The 18,111-nt window shown below is 47.1% G+C and overlaps 1 protein-coding gene across 1 annotated transcript; it reads right to left on the bottom strand.

Annotated features, from left to right (window-relative positions):
• Positions 1-228: 228 nt before the first annotated feature.
• Cacng1 (calcium voltage-gated channel auxiliary subunit gamma 1) lies at positions 229-9,057 on the bottom strand. Its single transcript, XM_090351611.1, has 4 exons — positions 8,829-9,057; positions 1,658-1,732; positions 814-951; positions 229-455 (listed from the first exon to the last, which is right to left on the bottom strand). Exons 1-4 carry the CDS (start codon positions 9,055-9,057, stop codon positions 229-231), a joined length of 669 nt encoding a protein of 222 aa, XP_090207737.1.
• Between the last annotated feature and the right edge of the window lie 9,054 nt (positions 9,058-18,111).

Here is an 18,111-nt window from a genome sequence, read left to right as displayed (position 1 = left end):
ATGGGGGCCATGCCTGGAGCACGTGAGTGAGCACAGAGCATCCCTGGAAGGTTTTAAAAGATGTCTGGGGCCAAGCTGTCATAGACAAGTGGCCCCACAGGACAGAGCTAGGCCAGGTGGGGCACCTCCAAACACCCCTGCCCTTGCTGGCCCCGGGTACATCTGGGCTCAGCTCTTCTGGGACACCCTCCCTAGAAGGTTCTGGGCTGAGGCTGGGCTTCCCGGAGACTAATGCTCATGCTCTGCATCCATGCAGGACTCCCAGGGATTCTGGGGCATTCGAGGCAGGGAGAAGAGCAGGAGGGCCAGCCCACCCAGGAAAAGCAGGATGAAGGCCACGCAGGCACAGGCAAAGGACCAGGAATAGTAGTAATGGATCCACACGGTGTCCTCACTGTCGATCATGCGCTTCACTGACTGCCGCAGGACCTCCACCGACACGAAGATGCAGAGGCCTGGGGACCGAGCCGGGTGTCTCAGGGTCTCAGCCCTGTCCTGCCCCCCCTGCAGCTATTGTTTTGGACCTTGACCTGGATGGGAAGGAGACCTACACAAGCAGCCCCTTTTCCTTGCCCTGGCCCCATCCCAGAGGGTGGCCAGGGAGGACAGGGTTCTGTCCCTAACTGCACTCTAGGGACTTCCTCTGTGTCCTGGAGCATTGCATCATGGTGCAAAATCGTCAACCTAGCACGCTTTCGAGACTTCCCAGCGGTGCTGGAGTCAGGTTTCACTCAGCATGGAACCTAGCAAGCAGAGTGGGGGCTCCCTGCACCCCACCATCCATGCCAGCCCACCAGCGCTGCCCCTCCCTACCTGCAAAAGTGTAGAACATGGAGGCAGGCCGCAGCAGGTAATCCCGCTTCTTCCCAAAGGACAGTAGCGCACAGAGGGTGCCCAAGATGGCAAAGCCCAGGCTGAAGATAGCAATGGCTGCGGCAGAGATGCTGTACTCTAAAAACACATCCCAAGAGCACGTGCTGGCTGGAAGTCCAGCCTGCCTAGTGACAAAAACCACATCCTTCATTCTATGTCATCCCCTCTTGAGAGGCCATGCACTCACTCACTGAGTCACACCTGGGAAGAGATGAGGCTACACGGTTCTATTACCACCACCACCACCATCACCACCATCACCATCACCACCATCATCACCATCACCACCACCATCACCACCGTCACCACCATCACCATCACCATCACCACCATCACCACCATCACCATCACCATCACCACCCTCACCATCACCACCATCACCACCATCACCACAACCACCACAAGCCAATGTGATGCCATATCCCAATAGCCAGTGTGCCTCTAGACTCCATGGACCTCCTAGCCTCTTACACGGATAAAGATCAATAATGGAGGGAGGAAATATGGCCTCCTTCTGGAACCTTCCCTAGAACTGTGAGCATTTGTTCTGTTTTCTGTGTCCCCAGGGCTCTGTTGGAAAAACCCAGTCCTACCACAACATGGAGCCTTCTCCCCTCTGTCCCCAACCCCAAGGGGCTAGAGAGGGCTGCAGGCACCTGCACCCCCGTAGTTGGGAGGTGACAGACACCCCACTGTTAGCACAGGGAGTGAGTACTTTTCTGCCAAGTGGCTTCCTGGCTGAGCACCATGTCATGTCAGTTCCATCTGTCTTCCATGGCCTCACCCCTCTGAGTGGTGAATTCGAAGATCTCCGAGCTCTCGCCTGGGTTGAAATGTCGGAAGTAGGAGCAGTTCTTCTCTGCAAAGAAGGAAACGGCTTGTGAGTGAGGAGATAGCGTGGTGGGAAGGAGAGACTGGGGTACAGGGTGGCATAGGGGAAACTCTGGCTGGTTCTCATCCCCCAAATTCAAAATCTGGGCCCAAACACTCCTCTGACAGCAGGATAAAGGACCTGTCCTGGAAGCTGAGATCACTGGGGAGCAAAGGCAAAATAAAGAATTGGCAGGTGGATCCTGAACCCATTGAGTAGATGGAGAAACTGAGGCTTAAGTGGAAGTCATTCATCAAAGGTACAAAGTCAGTGAAGCCTCAAATGGCAGTTCTCTTCCCTGGCAAAATCAAACATACTGGGAGACCTTTTGGCAAAGATCTGAAATCACCATGTGGTGGGGGAGGGGGTGGGAGGGGGTGTTCAGCATCAAGGAACTCTTTCAGTGTCTTGCACATAAGCAGACATGTTTCTAACAGCAAAATATCGTCTTATTGTTTGTTGAGTACATTTAACTTTTTTTCTTTCTGATTTAGGAGTAAGTAAGCAAATTGGTTATTCTGCATTATTGTATGCTTCTTTGAAAAGATAGTTTTCTTTTGAATCAGGTTGCTCTTCACTGATTTCCTGTTCCTATGGGTTTTATGGGTCCTTGACCCTCAGTCAAAAAACATCTTGGCTTTTAGTTGAAATGGCATTGGGTTTAGGAATTGACTGTTTTACCTCTGGGGTACATGTGAATGATCACAGGAGGCTCATGCCCAGTTTCTGGAAATGTACTCTAGGGATTGCCAGCCACACGACTTTTGCTTGGATGATGACTTCTTTCTATCTTGTGACATAACTTCTTTGTTTTTTTTTTTTTTTGGTGGTTCTGGGGTTAGAACTCAGGGCCTCACAGTTGCTAGGAAAGTGCTCTTACCACTTGATCTATAACCCCAGATCTTTCTTGCTTTCACTGCTTTTTTTTCAGGTGGGGCAGTTGTCCTCAAAATTGGATCCTCCTATCTACAGTTTTCTGTGTAGCTTGGATGCACTAACCTTATTGATTGAGGTGGGTGGTGGTTTCTCACTAACATTTTTACCTGGGATATCCTAGAACTGGGGTCCTTCTGTTTTCTGCCTTCTCCTGAGAAGGTGGGATCATCTGGTCTCTGGATATTATCATGGTATTGCCATTTAATCCTTTGGTTTGTCTACCTTCCCCACCACCTCCAAAGTTGCGGTTTCTGCCTCTCCTGAGATTGAGAAAGAGGGCGATGACTGAGGATGACATCTTGGTTAGTGATAGTGAATATCCAGGAGCTAACCAGATTTCTCTGCTAGCTTCTATATTTACATCATTTTCCTTTTGAATGGAGTTACCTGAGGATCTGACCGCCGGTACTGATGTCAGAGCTCTTGGCTTTTTCCACTCACAGCATCTGCTGCTATTTTTAAAGCATAATACAAACCTCTTCTATTTGTTAGATTATTGGCTTGTAGATTCACTTGAATTGCTGCTTCAAAATGGCTCACACTCTGTCATAAGACTCCCAGGGTCTCCCTCCACACAAAGGAACATTTCTGTTTTCGTTCTTGAAGGGCCAATTTCAGTTGTCATTGAAAACCCTCCATGAAGAATGGCTTGGATTCAAGTGTATTTCACGGTCAGCTGCCTCCCTGACTGTTCACTTGCTGTCTATGAGTTAAAAGCCTTCTGAGCTTGGGCCTGTGGTCCAGGCCACCCTGACAGCTGGGCAGGCTCAGCTGTCGGTTTTTGCTGGGTTGCTGTGGCAACTCTTGCTCAGGGAGTGTTTGGGGGGGTCGGTCTCCTCCAGGCTAACAGCAGGCTCTACTCTGGGCAGATGTGCATGCTGGCTGTTAGGGTTCAAGCTGAGCTCACATACCCGGGCTGAGCTGAGTCTGCAGGACCAGGCTTCACACTCTGGGACAGATATTTGTTTCACCTGGGAGCAATATTTCCTTCTCTGTTCCCCTCCTCAGTTGACTGTCCTCAAATGAGGACAAAGGAACAGGGCACCCAGTAGATTGGATTCCTTCTCAGGGCTTCTCTCTAACAGGTGGGGCCTGAGGATGGATGAGCTGGCCTGTATCTTCCCTTGGACTTAGCCTTTAGGGGAGCCAGCATTCTTGAGAAATATCCACTCCAGTCATGTATGGCTGCCTGAGGCAGGGAGACCCTTCCTGGTCCCTGATAGCCTCCCAAAGGCAGAGTGGGCATAGCAGGCTCAGGGCCCTTCAGGAGCAATCAAGCTGGGCAGAGATTGGGGCTTGCAGCTCAGCCTTGGTGGGCTCCAGCCTCTTCAATGGGCAGAAGCTGGGCAAAGATCCTGATGCCAGGAACATGATTTGGAGTGATAGTTACGTTCTCTGCAGATGCTTTGTAAGGATTCTAATATTTCTTCTTTTATATGACTTAGTGGTGGAAAAGTCTGTTACAGACTCCCATTTTCAGCACCAAAAAAAAAAGGCAGAAGTGGCTCTGTGGCTCAGATGGTTGATTGGTAGCTTGGAGCAAAACCACTCAGGGACAATGCCTAGACACTGAGTTCAAGTCCCAGGATCTCTCTCTCTCTCTCTCTCTCTGTCTCTGTCTCTGACTCTGTCTGTCTGTCTGTCTCTCTCTCTCTGTGTCTCTGTGTCTCTCTGTCTCTGTCTCTGTCTCTGTCTCCGTCTCTCTCTCTCTCTCTCACACACATACACACACACACACACACACATACACAAACACACACATAGAGGAGCTCACTCTTAGCTGTCTGGAGGAATGTAGCAGTCAGCTAACCACATGTTCTGGTTCAGGGAGTTACTGATTATGCAGAACCTTAGGTAGTATGCCACACCGTATCACAGGGGATGACTCTGGGTTGTCACTAAGAATGGATCAGGGTAGCAAGTACCTGTTGATGGAGAATTTAATATATATATATTATATGTTATATACCTATAATATATGCATATGCACATACATATACACATACCCATCCATATATATATATATATATATATACGCACAGACACATATACACATACACACATATGGTTGGATTAATGATCAATTTGAAGAGCTGGGGTTTTATTATCATTAACTTGTATTGATAATAGTTTTATCCACAGATTTTCACTGAGGTTCTATCAGCGAATAATGGCAGTTTCTATGTTCTGGGTCTCCTCCTACCCCAGTGAAGAATGAGCTGAAGATGAAGCAGATCCCAAGACCTGAGCTCAGAGCATCCTGGCCCTGCTTTTCAACAGGGAAGGCAAGGGAAAGTGTTGGCCTCTAGTATGGGTTCATGTGGGGGATGATGCGAGCCCCAGAAATTCTTAGGGCCATCATGCATTTTCCTATAGGCCTAGGCTTTGCACTGAGACAATGGGTATGCGTGTGTCTGTGTGTGTGTGTGTGATGGGGGGTGATGCACCACTAAGAAGCTAACATACTGGGCGGGATGCTGTGCAGCCCTAAAGTGTCAGAGTCTAAGAGAAGCATGGGCCGTGTGGCCTCTGTGGGGACTCACATGGTCTTTCATGATGCCTAAGAAGGCTTTGGAATAGAGCTTGACTGGTAGTTTCCAGCAGGGGTGGGCTGTGGTTAGAATGAGATCAAGCTCTCGTAACCTCAGCGTCCCAAGCATTCCATGGCAGAATGGGTTCTCAGGAATCCTCCTCCTTGGGTCAGTTCTTAGTTTGGCTGCCCCTGAATCCTGCCATGTACTCCTGGTGGTCTCTCGGATGAGCCGGTCTAGGGTGTTGTGTTGTCTGTACTGTGGAGGTCATGGAAAGGGTCTGGAGTGCAAGGGAGGTTTTGGGTTGAGACTTGACTTGAGCCTCTCCTTGCTAGATGGCTAGCCTGGGGAAGACATGCCCAGCTGTCCTTCCTGTCACGTGAAAATCACCAAGAGAATGAGAACATACTTACTGGGTTGTTGTATAAGGATGTAGTAACTTAAGAAGGTACATTAGGGGCAAATCATTGTGTGATCTTGGTTAAATAACTCAAGCTCTCTTAGCCTTAGGATGATAGTATAAAGTAAGTTAATACAGTCATGTGTGGCTAGTCCTGAGAAACATGTCATGAGGAGATGCCATCCTTGTGCAAACATCATAGCACATAGTTTTACAAACTAAGATAGGCACGAAGTCACCAGGTGATGTAGTCTTATGAGACCACTGCCTTAGACTTGGCCCCTCCATGACTAAAACTTTGGTATCTGGTGTATTTCTGTATGCGTACATCATCCACTGCCTTCTGTCCACTATTGTGTCTGGGGAAAAAAATCAGCTCTTCATCTTATTAAGGCTCCCATGTCTGTAAAGAGTTGTTTCTTGCTTTCAGTGTTTAAGATTCTCTTTCAATCTCTCATCAATTTGATTATGATGTGGCTGGGTGTAGTTTTGTTTTGTTTTGTTTTTATTTTGTTGTTGTTGTTTTATTGTTGTTGTAGAGCTGAGGACCAAACTCAGGGCCTTGCCTTTGCCAGACAAGTGCTGTTCCATTGAGCTAAATCCCCGACCCTTAGAGGTTTTGTTTTTTTTTTTTTAGTTTATCCTACCCCTCCATGGATTCCCTGAGTTTGTAGGTTAATGTGTTTCATATAATCCAAGAAGCTTTCAGCTATTATTTCTCATGTGTCTTTTTTCCTTTCGCTTTTCCCCTCTCCTTCTGAAACTGTCACAATGCCTATGCTAGTGTCCCTTGGGTTTTTTTTTCTCTATTTATTTCTTGGATTAGTTAATCTCAACTAATCTATCTTCAAGTTCATAGAGGTTTACTTTTGTCTGTTTAGACCCACTGTATCATCTGTGATCCCGGAAATCTCTGTTCCATTAGATTAGTGGTGAGTTCACAGAGATTTTCTAAAATGCTTGGAACCAATACTTCTCTCAGTCATTGTGTACACCTTGCCTATTAGGGTCCAATGAATATGTGGGAGGTGCTCAAAACCACCCATGGACATCTCATTCTCTAGCATTTTGGCTAGTCTGTTGTTTTCTTAACTATTAGGAAGAAAACACTGTCTCAAGAAGCCATGGCATTAGTATGGGCTCTAATTGTTTTCAACAGGTACCTACTAGGTAGCTGTTCATGCTGGATGAACTCAGAGTCAGATAAATAATGACAGGTCTACAAGTGAGACTTCCAGTGAATGATAAGTAAGTCAGATGACATTCTGGGAATGGGGCTTTGAAAGAGATCCAGCCTTATCTGTTCCCTTTAGTGGGTACTACTTTTCATTCATTTTCCCTACCAGGATATTGCTTTTGAGGCTACAACAGAGCACGGGAAAGCACTGGAAAAATCCAATGTGGATTGTGCAAGTTCCAATATCATAAAACTCAGGAAAGCTGCTCCTTTTCCTGGCTAAGCACTTGTTGGGCTGCTATAAGCTTCTAGATAGTTCCTGGAGTTGGATAATTACCAGTATTCCTCATTAATTTTGTAGAGGAAAGAGTTCAGGGGCTCTTACTTTGTAATTTCCCCCAATGTTACTCAAAGTTAATATACACAAAGCATGCACTGCCATATTTGCCACTTAATGATCCCTTTACGTGTCATTATCACACTGTCGATTTCAAATGAAGGAACACACATGTCTTCCAGAAAAGACAGGTCTCAGGGAGCACAGGAAGGATGAGCAGGTAGAGAACAAAAGATGTTCATTTCCAGAGGGCAAACACAAAAAAAGACAAGAAAGGGCAGGAACATGTTTTGGAAGACAATCAGGGCAAGGCAGCATTCAGTGTCGCAAGTGTGGAGAATATGATTCATGACAGGACTAGGACAGAGAGCAATGGGACAGACTCTGCTCAGGCTCGAGGCCCAGCCATGCCTGCCACTCCCAGAAGCTGGTCCTTGTGCCAGCCTGTCTCATCCCTGCTCACTAATTGACTCATCTGCTCTGATTTTAAAAGGCAGATGGCTCCAAGAACAGGTAGACAGAACCATAGTATATGTCCCTAGGAATGGTCTCTAAACACACTGCCCTGCCCTGCCCTGCCCTGCCCTGCCCTGCCCAGGGAATTGACTAGATGTTGTTTCTGTTTGTAAGTTTGCAGTAGCGTCCAAGGGGTAAAGGCACTGGGCTACCGATACCCTCCACGCCCATGGCCGAACCTGCCAGAGCCCAGGGTTTCTTGAAGCAAGTAGCAGGGAAGAGGAGGACTACGAGTATGCATAGAAAGACCATCCTGGACACCAGCACGACCATCTCACAGGTCATCATCGCCGCCATCTTGGAGACACATTTGCAAAACCTGGGAGAAGGGATCTTAGGTTGCTGACTTTGATTCTTTCTATTTTATACAGGGGAAGCAGAGGCTTCTCTGCCTTTCTCTCCCCAGAGAATTCTTTGGCAAGGTGGTGAGAGCTCAGCTCTCTGACTCTCCCTGAAGCCATGTTTGCTTTCTTTCCCAAAGATTTCACATTTGAAAGTCACACCAGTTCCAGGTCTCCTGGACCAAGAGTTTTACTTACCTGCCATGCATGGCTCAGTCACGTGGAAGGGAGTAGAAGAATGCTCTTAAACTACGGTGTCAGGAAGTGCTCCGGAGCTTGAGTGAGCTGAGCTCAGGGAGGCCACACAGTAGGGCTGCCACATATATCCTGTGTCCCTGCCATGTAGCCCAGCCCCAGCCCCCACAGGCACCCCTCACTTGTTTCCATGCTTTACTGTAGCTAGCTTGGAAGTCTTAGTAGTTATGACCAAAGAATCATTGTACGTTTTCATTTAGCATGTGGCCCTGCCAACTCCATGGCAGTCGTGTCCTCATTCCTCCTGCCTGGAGCCCAAGAACGAGAGCCCCCAACCTGTCTCTGCACCCCATAGAGCTGGGACAGCAATGAGTGCCACCCTAGGGGCCCCGGCCCTGACCTGGTACACCTGCACTGTCAGAATCCCTTCTGCTGCCGCCCCTGCATCTGTGCTAGGTGAAAAGCCTCAGGCCCCACAAGATGGAAGCAGCGGGAGACAGGTGGAGGCCCCACTTCCCATGGCACCTGGGGCCTCTGTGCTGCTCCCAGCTCCTTTCTCCACAGACCAGTTGGCCTTCCTTCCCATGAGCAGCTTAGCTGAGGGACTGTGCAGGGCAGGAGACGGGGAGGGAGGAGAAGGAGCTACGTTACCCCGTAACAGCATGGTGTGGCCACAGCTCTTGTCCTCCAGGGTGTCCACAGCGACACGCGTGGTGCAAATCCTCCAGAGGCCGAAGTGGGCCGCCTCGCAGGTGACATTGTGGTGCTCCAGATGGGGGCTCAGCACGGCCCAGTGGTCTGTCACCACAGCCACCGTGGCCAGCACCGTCCCTACCAGGATGCAGAAGAGGGTCACTTGAACCTTCATGGTTTGGGACATGGTTGCTGGAGTGTGGGCAGGAGCAGCAGTATCTCCTGGAGGAGATGCTGCCCTGCCAGGGGATGGCAGGGGTTATGGAGCACAGGGCAGATGCTAAGTTTAGTGTGTCTGGCTGAGCCAGAGTGGGCTGGTCCTGGGCTTGAGGGACGCAGCTGCCCAGACGTGTCAGGGGCCTGAGGGCTACTTCTATTAATGCTCATCTGCAGGCATGTCACCGAAGATGCCTTCTGCTCAGGTTTCAGGGCTTTCTTCCCATCTTGGGGCCAGAAATACCTCCAGGGTGGGGCACAGAGAGAGGGCTCCGTATGGCAACTTGAGATCTCTGTGAAGTGGACTCAGCGGAGGGGCAGGGGCCACACCAGGCTCACCAGGAGTGGGCATCTTCTCTGTAACTGCCAGGTGCGGGCACGGGATACTGGGAGCACAGGCTGTGTGAGGCCTTCTTGTTTCATGTCACCAGGGCGGCCAGTGAGGCGGTGGGTAGGTCCTCTGTGGGTCTGGAAAGCTCTGAAATCGGCCTGAAGACATCTCAGGGTAGGCTCAGGGCTCTGGAGCCCACATCCCAGGCAAACTTCACCCTGTGACCCATCTCCAGGAAGATCCTACCTGTTTTTCAGGCCCAGCCTTACCCATTGCTCACCCTGCCAGCATAATACTGCTTACTTTTCCATTTGCACCCCCTGCCCCTCAAATCTGCCTCCCTTCTCTTCCCCTCCCCTTCTCTCTCCATTCTTCTCTCTCTCTCCACCTCCTGGGTTATAGGAACTACAGGTACGCGACTACCATACTCAGTCTCCTCAACACCTTTCTGATGCTTGTAAACCATTCTTTGGATCCCAAAGAGAGAGAGGAAGTGGCCTGAAAGAGAGAAAGGAGTCCCACTGCCTTTGACCTCTGTGTAGTTTTGCCTGCTACTGGGGTCACTCCTACAGCTTCTCAGTTGTATGCTCATTTAAACACACAAAGCGGGTTCCTCAGAGCAGAGAACTTAGGAAGGGTTGGAATCTTCTCCCTGATGAGGGTCCTGCTGACTGCATTCTCCACTCTTCATGCTCCTTCTCAGGTTCTAGCTCCTACAGCCTTTCTGCGTGCTGTCATTTCTTCTGCTTGCCCTCAGTAGATTGTCTTTTGAGTCGTATTCAAGAAGGATGCATGATTGTGAATTGAGCCCCGAGTTAGTTAGGGTCTTGGGGCTCCAAATGTGGACTTCAGATGGACAGGTTATGGACAGGCTGCTCAGCCTTGGAGATGCAGAATGCAGATGTTAATGCCACAGTACGGAGATCTCATTGCACTCTTGACCAGGCATGGGTCTAAGCACAAGCTTTATATGGGATCAAAGTTAATCTTTGAACTAATCCATGGAGTGAGTACAACTAGCATTGTACAGCAGGGAAACCCTGAAGCCAAGTGTTAACCTTCAGCCCAAACTCTGAGCCAGCAGCAAAAGTGGAAGAACACCCTTCAAGATCTTTTGTGGCCACCAAGGAATCCACAGCTGAGAGAGAAGACGGGATTAGCCAGGATTAGCTGGTGAGCGACCATCAGGGCTGAGCTGTTGTCTCCTGCCAGCAGCCACGGGCTTGTGTTACTAAAGTTATTTCTGAACTGTCACCTTTATCCAGCTTCTCCTACATTCTGATCCCCCAAGAGCTTCTCTCCAAACCTTTCTCCTCTCTCCCCTTCCTCCTTGGCCCCCCACCCTGGGTTTCCAGTGGGGCTGAGTCATGATGGAGGACTGAGTGCTCACTGGCTTGCTAACCTGCTACTGTCCCCACTCAGCTCAGAGAGCAGCTGCCAGCTTCTGGGCAGGTTCTCTCTCCACACACAAGTACCAGGACCGCGGCATGGCCCAGCCTCTGAGCCCTTCCTCCTGCCCAATCTCATGATCTCAAGGAGTCCTCAGCAGACTCAAGCAGACCCACTGTGCATCAAGGCCTGCCCAAAGCAGAAGGTAGGGAGCCAGAAGTTTCCAGGGTTTTTTTTTTTTTGTTGTTGTTGTTTGTTTGTTTGTTGTTGTTGTTTTGTAGGTCATGGGGCTTGAACTCAGCCTGGGCGCTATCCTTGAGCTCTTCAGCTCAAGGCTACCACCCTACCCTTTTTTTTTTCCTGAGATTATTTTTTTTTATTGTAATTAGTAAAAGGGTTACATGATATTTGCCAGATAGAAGGTGCATTCATTCACATACATTGATACCCTTTCACATGTCTTGGTACCCATTTCCCTCCCCCCCACACCCCCTACCCGTCTTGGTTTTCCCCCCTTCCCTATCAAATTTCAAACCCACTTCCCATTTTCTTTTTTTTATTGTATTTAATAAAAGGGTTACATGATATTTGCCAGATAGAAGGTGCATTCATTCACATACATTGATACCCTTCCACATGTCTTGGTCCCCATTACCCTCCCCCCCACTCCCTCTCTTGGTTTTTTTCCCCCCTTCCCTGTCCAATTTCAAGTAACCAAATACAAATGTATCCACTTCCCATTTTCTACAGGTTAGTTTTGGAGATGAGTCTCAGGTCCTTTAGTGCCTAGGCTGACTTTGAACCTTGATCCTCAGATCTCAGCCTCCTCAGTAGCTAGGATTACAGGTGTGAGCCACCGCGCCCGGCTTCCAGTATTTTTTAAGACAGAACACCTATAAACTGTGATTTAGTTTTAGTGTTAGAAGTAAAGCAAGACTTGGTGGCTCAGACCTGTCATTTTAGCTACTTCAGAGACAAGGAGCGAGGGAGTCATAGCCCAAGGCCAGCTTGGACAAAAAACATTGGCAAGGCCAATAATGAGTTGGGTGTGACAGTGCACACCTGTTGTCTCAGCTGTGCAGAAAATATAAATAAGAGGATCGTGGTCTGGACTGGACTGAGGAAACAGGAAGATCCTATTTGAAAAACAGTGAAAACAAAAAATGGCTGGGGGTGTGGCCCAAGTGATACTAAATGCAAAGTTCTCAGTTCGAACCTTAGTACTGCTACACACAGACACACAGACACAGACACACAGACACACACACACTTAAAATGGATCATTTGAAGAAATGCAACGATAGTTTGAATTTGTTCTCAGGGCTATCTTGGTAGGGCTTGCAAAATGCCCTGCATGGAGCATTGCATGGTGGTGGTAGGGGCAGAGTAACTGACATGGCAGGGCCTCAGAGGACGAGGACAGCCACAGGGCCCTCTCCTGCATTTCCCTCAATGGGGCAGGTCCAGGCAGGTCCTCCCCCAAGCACAAGAACTCACATTCAACACTGATGGCCTCTTTTTGAAGTTGTCTTTGTGTAAGCTGGGAGCTTGGCTGGCAGCTCTGGCATTCGCAGGCCAGTCTCCTTTCTCTTTCTAGTTTGCTAAATCTTCAAACAGAAAGCAGAGATGCCAGGCTTCTTGTTTGACACCCCCCGCCCCGGGGCCTTGCTGGGCCAGGAGAGGGGTCAGTAGCTCTGGCCAGAGGCTGTGGCAGACTGACCTCTACCCACTTCCGGGGCACCAGTGTGCAGAAGGTTGTCTCAGGGAGGCAGCAGAGTGGGAGATGCCTGCTTGGCGGCCTTCCAGCTGTGTGGCTTCCAGCAGGTTCTGAGCCTCTCTAAGCTGTTCTCTCCTCCCCTGTAAAATGAGGGCAATGGCCTGGAGGGAGCAGGGGGAGACAGGGGAGGATTAAGATGAAGAGTTTTACCAGCTTAGCTCTTGACAGATGTTGGGAACTGAATTGTCCTCTGAAATTCCTAGGTGGAATAGCCCAGTGAGATAGTGTTTGGAGTTAAAGCCTTTGTAGATCACCCCCCACACACCGATCAGGGCAGTGGGGGTCCTCATGAGGGGATTATGGAGAGAGCAGCGTGATGCCTCCCTTTCACTCTTCTCTACCAAATGAAGACACAGTGAACCAGGTAAGAGAGGCCTCACCAGGGATCCAGTCATTCTGGAACTGACAGAGATGCATGTCAGCTGTTAAGCCATCCCATCCATGGTATTTTGTGGAAGCAGTCTGAGCTGATTAGTAAGTTAGTAACTGATCCTTGAAGGCTGTTACTTTAGGACTACAGATGGATTGGTTTTCTCTTAAAGGCAACAGGCTTCCAGAAGGCAGGGACACTGAGACTCTCTTAGAAATTCTTCGTAAGTCTTCTCCAAGCATCTATCCCAGAATAAGTCCAGGATAGGTTCTTCATTGTGGGTTATTGAATGACTCTTGGGTAGGTGGATAGCTGGATAGATGGATGGATAACTGGTTGGGTGGAAGGATAGGCAGATGAGCTACAAGCAGACAGGGGTTCCTAGAGAATGCGAAGTGATGAACCAAGGAAATATTGTTTGGGGACTGTTAGTGACATTCATTGGCTGGTTCATGCATTCACCAAACATTTACTGATCACTTTAGGGTGGATAATGTAAGACACAGGGTTTGCCTTTGAGGACTCACATCTGGCTTTAATAGAATCCAGCAGTAAATCTGTCCAGTTTTTCTTTGTTAGGATTCTTTGTTACTGCTTCAGTCCCATTGTGTGTGTGTGTGTGTGTGTGTGTGTGTGTGTGTGTGTGTGTGTGTGTGTGTGTGTTTGCTAGTCCTGGGCTTGAGCTCAGGGCCTGAGCACTGTCCTTGGACTTTCTCAAGGCTTGAGCTCTACCACTTGAGCCTCAGCACCACTCCAGCTTTTTTCTATGTATGTGGTACCGAGGAATCGAACCCGGGCCTTTGTGCATGCTAGGCAAGCACTCTACCACTAGGCCAAACTCTGCCCCCCCCCATAGGTTGCTTTGTTCAGTTTTGGTAACTCAGGTGTGTGTACAAATTTACCCACTTTTTTCCTTCTAGGTTTTCCAATTTATCAGAATATAAGTTTTTAAAAATACTACCTAAAGATTCTCCATGTTTCAGACCCTCCAGCTCTAAGTGATTTCTGTTGTACTAGCCCCTGTCCCATCTCTACTTTTATTTCTTCGGGCCTCTCTCTTCTTCTTTCGGTTAGCTTGGCTAAGAGTTCGTTAATCTCGTTTATCTTTGTTTCACTAATGCTTTCAGTCTCCATTTCATTCAGTTCTTCCCTAATCTTTATTACTTCTTTCCATCTACTAATCATGGGTTTGGCTTGCTTTGTCTTCCTCATGTTTAATTGAAATTGCAGTGTCTCCTGGTGGGCTTTCCCTTTTATTAATATGTATTGACCTTTTAAAAAATCTAAACAGTAATTTTGGTTGGCAGTAAGCTTTGCCTGGAAGATGAGTTTCTGGTGGTAAGCATATAGTTGGATTTTGTTTTAATCTATTAAGCCACTCTGCATCTCTTAGAGTATAAGACCACTTCCTTTTGGGGTACTAACTTCTCCCTTTTTCACCTCTGAGGTTTAATGAGCTTATGTTGTTAGAGTCTTTTTTTTGTCAGTTGTGGGACTTTAACTCTGGACTTGGGCGCTATCCCTGAGCTCTTCTGCTACCTCCCTACCCGTTCAGCCACAGCGCCACTTCCTGCTTTTCTGGTGGATAATTAGAGACAAGAGTCTCATGGACTTTAGTGCCAGGGCTGGCTTTGAACCGCAATCCTCAGATCTCAGCCTTCTGAGTAGCTAGGATTACAGGTGTGAGCCACCATGCCCAGCTTTACGTTGTTAGATTCTTTCCTAGTTCACAGTTATTCATCTGTTCTCCTAGTGGAATGTGTTCTTTCAGGAGCTCTTATGCTGTGTATATCATTCTTCCTCTTTCCTGTGTAGTATTACTTTTGTTTGCCAGTCCTGGGGCTTGAACTCAGGGCCTGAGCACTGTCCTTGGGCTTTCTCAAGGCTAGAACTGTATCACTTAAGCCACAGCATCACTTCTGGCTTTTCTATGTATGGGGTGCTGAAGAATCGAACCTGGGTCTTCACGCATGCTAGGCAAGTTACCACTAGATCAAACTCCTGGTTCCTTTAATTGTCTTTTGTAATACTAGCTTAAAGGTCATGGACTGCTTTAGTTTATGCTTAGCATGGAATGTCTTTATTCATCCCAGTGCTCTCTCTGCCCCTCTGGAGTATAGTCTATAATTCCTTATCCTGAGTCTTCTCATTCATGGTAGTATGCAAAGGAAGTCTCTAATCTACTATCTTACCTGGAAGTGCTCTTGCTAAAAAAGTTTTTCTTTTTTGCTCAATACCTGCACTTGAACTTAGAGCCTTATGCTTTCAATCAGCTTTCTTGCTGACATCCAATACTCTGCCACTTGAGCCACACATCTAGTTCAACATTTTACAGTTTAATTGGAGATGAAGTCTCTAGACTTTTCAGCCTGGGCTAGTTTTGAACGTCAATCTTCCATGTCTTAGTCTCTTGAATATCTAAAATTACCAGCATGAGCCACTGGCTTCCAGCCTCATCTTCAGAGTTCCTTTTTCCATGGAAGGTGGTAGGCACAGTGCCAGCAACTAGATGTGGACATCTCAGGGGGCCTTGTTCTGCCTGCCACAGGCACTAGTTTACCAATGGTTAATTCAAGCTCAAGGGCAGGATTGACTATGGAAGGTGAAATTGAAGGAGGGTTGGGGCTGGTCTAGAAAAATCTAGAAGGGGAAGAAACCTAAGGCATTGGGGATAGTGGCAAAGATGAGGTGGAGCAAGGACCCAGCATGGTGTAGGCAATCAGGAAAGGTGGATAGAGCAGAAGAAGACCCTGAGCTTGATGAGGGGGATAAACAGGTAGAATGATAGAATTGAGAGCACTGAAGGTTCTGGTGAGAGAGGAGGACAATAGCCCTGAAGATGAAGGGGTGGAGGGAGGTATTGATAGTGATGACACCAAGGCCCAGGTTGCAAATGAAGATCAAGGGAGGGGAGGAGGCTAGAGAGAAGTGAGGTCAGTGAGTCAATTAGACTGGTTGTTCCCATGGCCTTGATATGGCTTCATGTGATGTGACAGGACGTGGGAGTGTAGAGGAGGCCTGTAGCCAGAGGTGACACTTCTGACACACATAAAGCAGTGGCTGAGAAGTAATTGGAAGAATGATAGAGATAGAAAAGCATTCAGGGTACTCTCTGAGAACACAACTATCTAGAGACTGGAGGAGAAAGTTGGAGGTGTCACCTTTTGTCACCCACCGCCCTCTCTTGCAATTCTTTTTTTTTTTTTAGGAATATAAAACTATTTATTGACCACTGTTCACCATTGTTTACAATAAAGTAAACAATCTACAGTTGGGTAACATTCTGATTACTACAAGGTTGTTTTTCTGGCTTTTGTGGAATCAGTAACCCAATACTGAAAAAAAAATTGAGGAATGAGTTAGGGTAAAGAAAAAACATGCAGGTCAACAATTATAAAATTTTATCCACTCATTTAGGCCAGCAGGTCCTAAATAGTCGAAATCTCTATCCAGTTGATTTTACATTTCCATGAGCAGTCTTAGATAGCTCATGATCTATGAGCTTTTAGTATACAGATTCTAATACTCTGTAAAGGAATGCTCATTACAGAAACTTTTAATGAAAGGAAATCAGCATTTATCTTAGTTGTCTCATCTGGGTGAGGGAAGCTGTTGATAGAGGTACTTTTCCTTTCAAGACATTTTGCAAACATATTGCATTTGCTATCTATGGCAGAGGCAGGATGACCTAAAGTTGAGGCTAGCCTGGCTATCTAGTAAGTTCAAGGCCAGCCTGAGCTGCCTAGTGACCCTGTCTTAAACAACAACAAAATAAAACAAGGGCCAGGGATGTAACACAGTGATACATCATTTGCCTAAATATGCAAGACTCTGGGTCTGATGCCCAACACCTCTAAACAAGCAAAATCTCCAAAAACAAAAAAAAACAAAAACAAAAACAAAAAAAAACTACCTATGGGCTGGGAGTTTTGCCTAGTGGTAGTGTGCTTGCCTAGCATGCACAAAGACCTGGGTTCGATTCCTCGGTACCACATACATAGAAAAAAAGCCGAAAATGGTGCTGGGGCTCAAGTGGTAGAACTCTAGCCTTGAGAAAGTCCAAGGACAGTGCTCAGGCCCTGAGCTTAAGCCCAGGACTGGCAAAAAAAAAAACCCCAAAACAAAAAAAAAAACCTACCTATGTGTTTTGTTTACACACACACACAAACACACAAAAAAATTCAGGATGGTCCTTCAACATAGCAGTTAAAGACAAGTTGTTCTGAGTTAGTAATGACCAAAAAAAAGTTGCCTTATAAAAAAAAAAAAAAAGTCTGGGGCCAGGAGTTTGGCCTAGTGGTAGAGTGCTTGCCTAGCATGCACGAAGACCCGGGTTCGATTCCTCGGTACCACATATATAGCAAAAAGCCAGAAGTGGTGCTGTGGCTCAAGTGGTAGAGCTCTAGCCTTGAGAAAATCCAGGAACAGTGCTCAGGCCCTGAGCTCATGCCCAGGATTGGCAAACAAACAAACAAACAAACAAAAACAATCTGTTCCTGGATACAGAGGAAATATTCCATGTTATTAAATATTCTTTTCTGATAAAGGAAGCAGCTACAGAAAGCCTTAATTATATTTGCTCAAAGTAACTAGTGCTATTGAGGAAAAAAAAACTCAACAACTCCCCCAATACTACTTCCAAAACCAACACATCAAACTTGATGTTCATTAGAATGTAGTTGTTTCACACCATTAATTCAAAAACCAAGACTCAGATTATATATATGTGTGTGTGTGTGTGTGTGTGTGTGTGTGTGTGTGTGTGTGTATGTAAATATATATAAAAAACAATGCAAGCAATTATTGAGCTTCATCTTCTGGACAAGAATGCCAAGTTAGTCTCTCTTCATAGAAAGCAATTACAATCTGAGGACACTTCATATTTGCCTCTTTTGCCAGCACCAAGTCAGCTTCATCTGAATCTTTCCATTTCATGACAAACATCAATTCTCCACTGCCATCTGTGGCACCAATTATTCGTTCAGGATCTGGAACCCTAGCAAAGCCTCTTGGTTTGCCAGCAGTATCTCTTTCTTTGATTTGCTGTCATCAGATCCACTGTCTGATAAAGGGTTTCTTTTTGTACCATCCTTTACCAGTGTTTTGAGAATTAAGAAATGCTTCAATTAATTCTGGTAAATCTAAATTTTCTTCAGGT

This window comes from Megascapheus bottae, chromosome 17 (assembly GCF_031878675.1).
Source record: "Megascapheus bottae isolate mThoBot1 chromosome 17, mThoBot2.hap1, whole genome shotgun sequence".
NCBI classification, from domain to species: domain Eukaryota; kingdom Metazoa; phylum Chordata; class Mammalia; order Rodentia; family Geomyidae; genus Megascapheus; species Megascapheus bottae.
The sequence above is the reverse complement of the archived record's forward strand: the minus strand, read 5'-3'. Positions and strand labels throughout refer to the sequence as shown.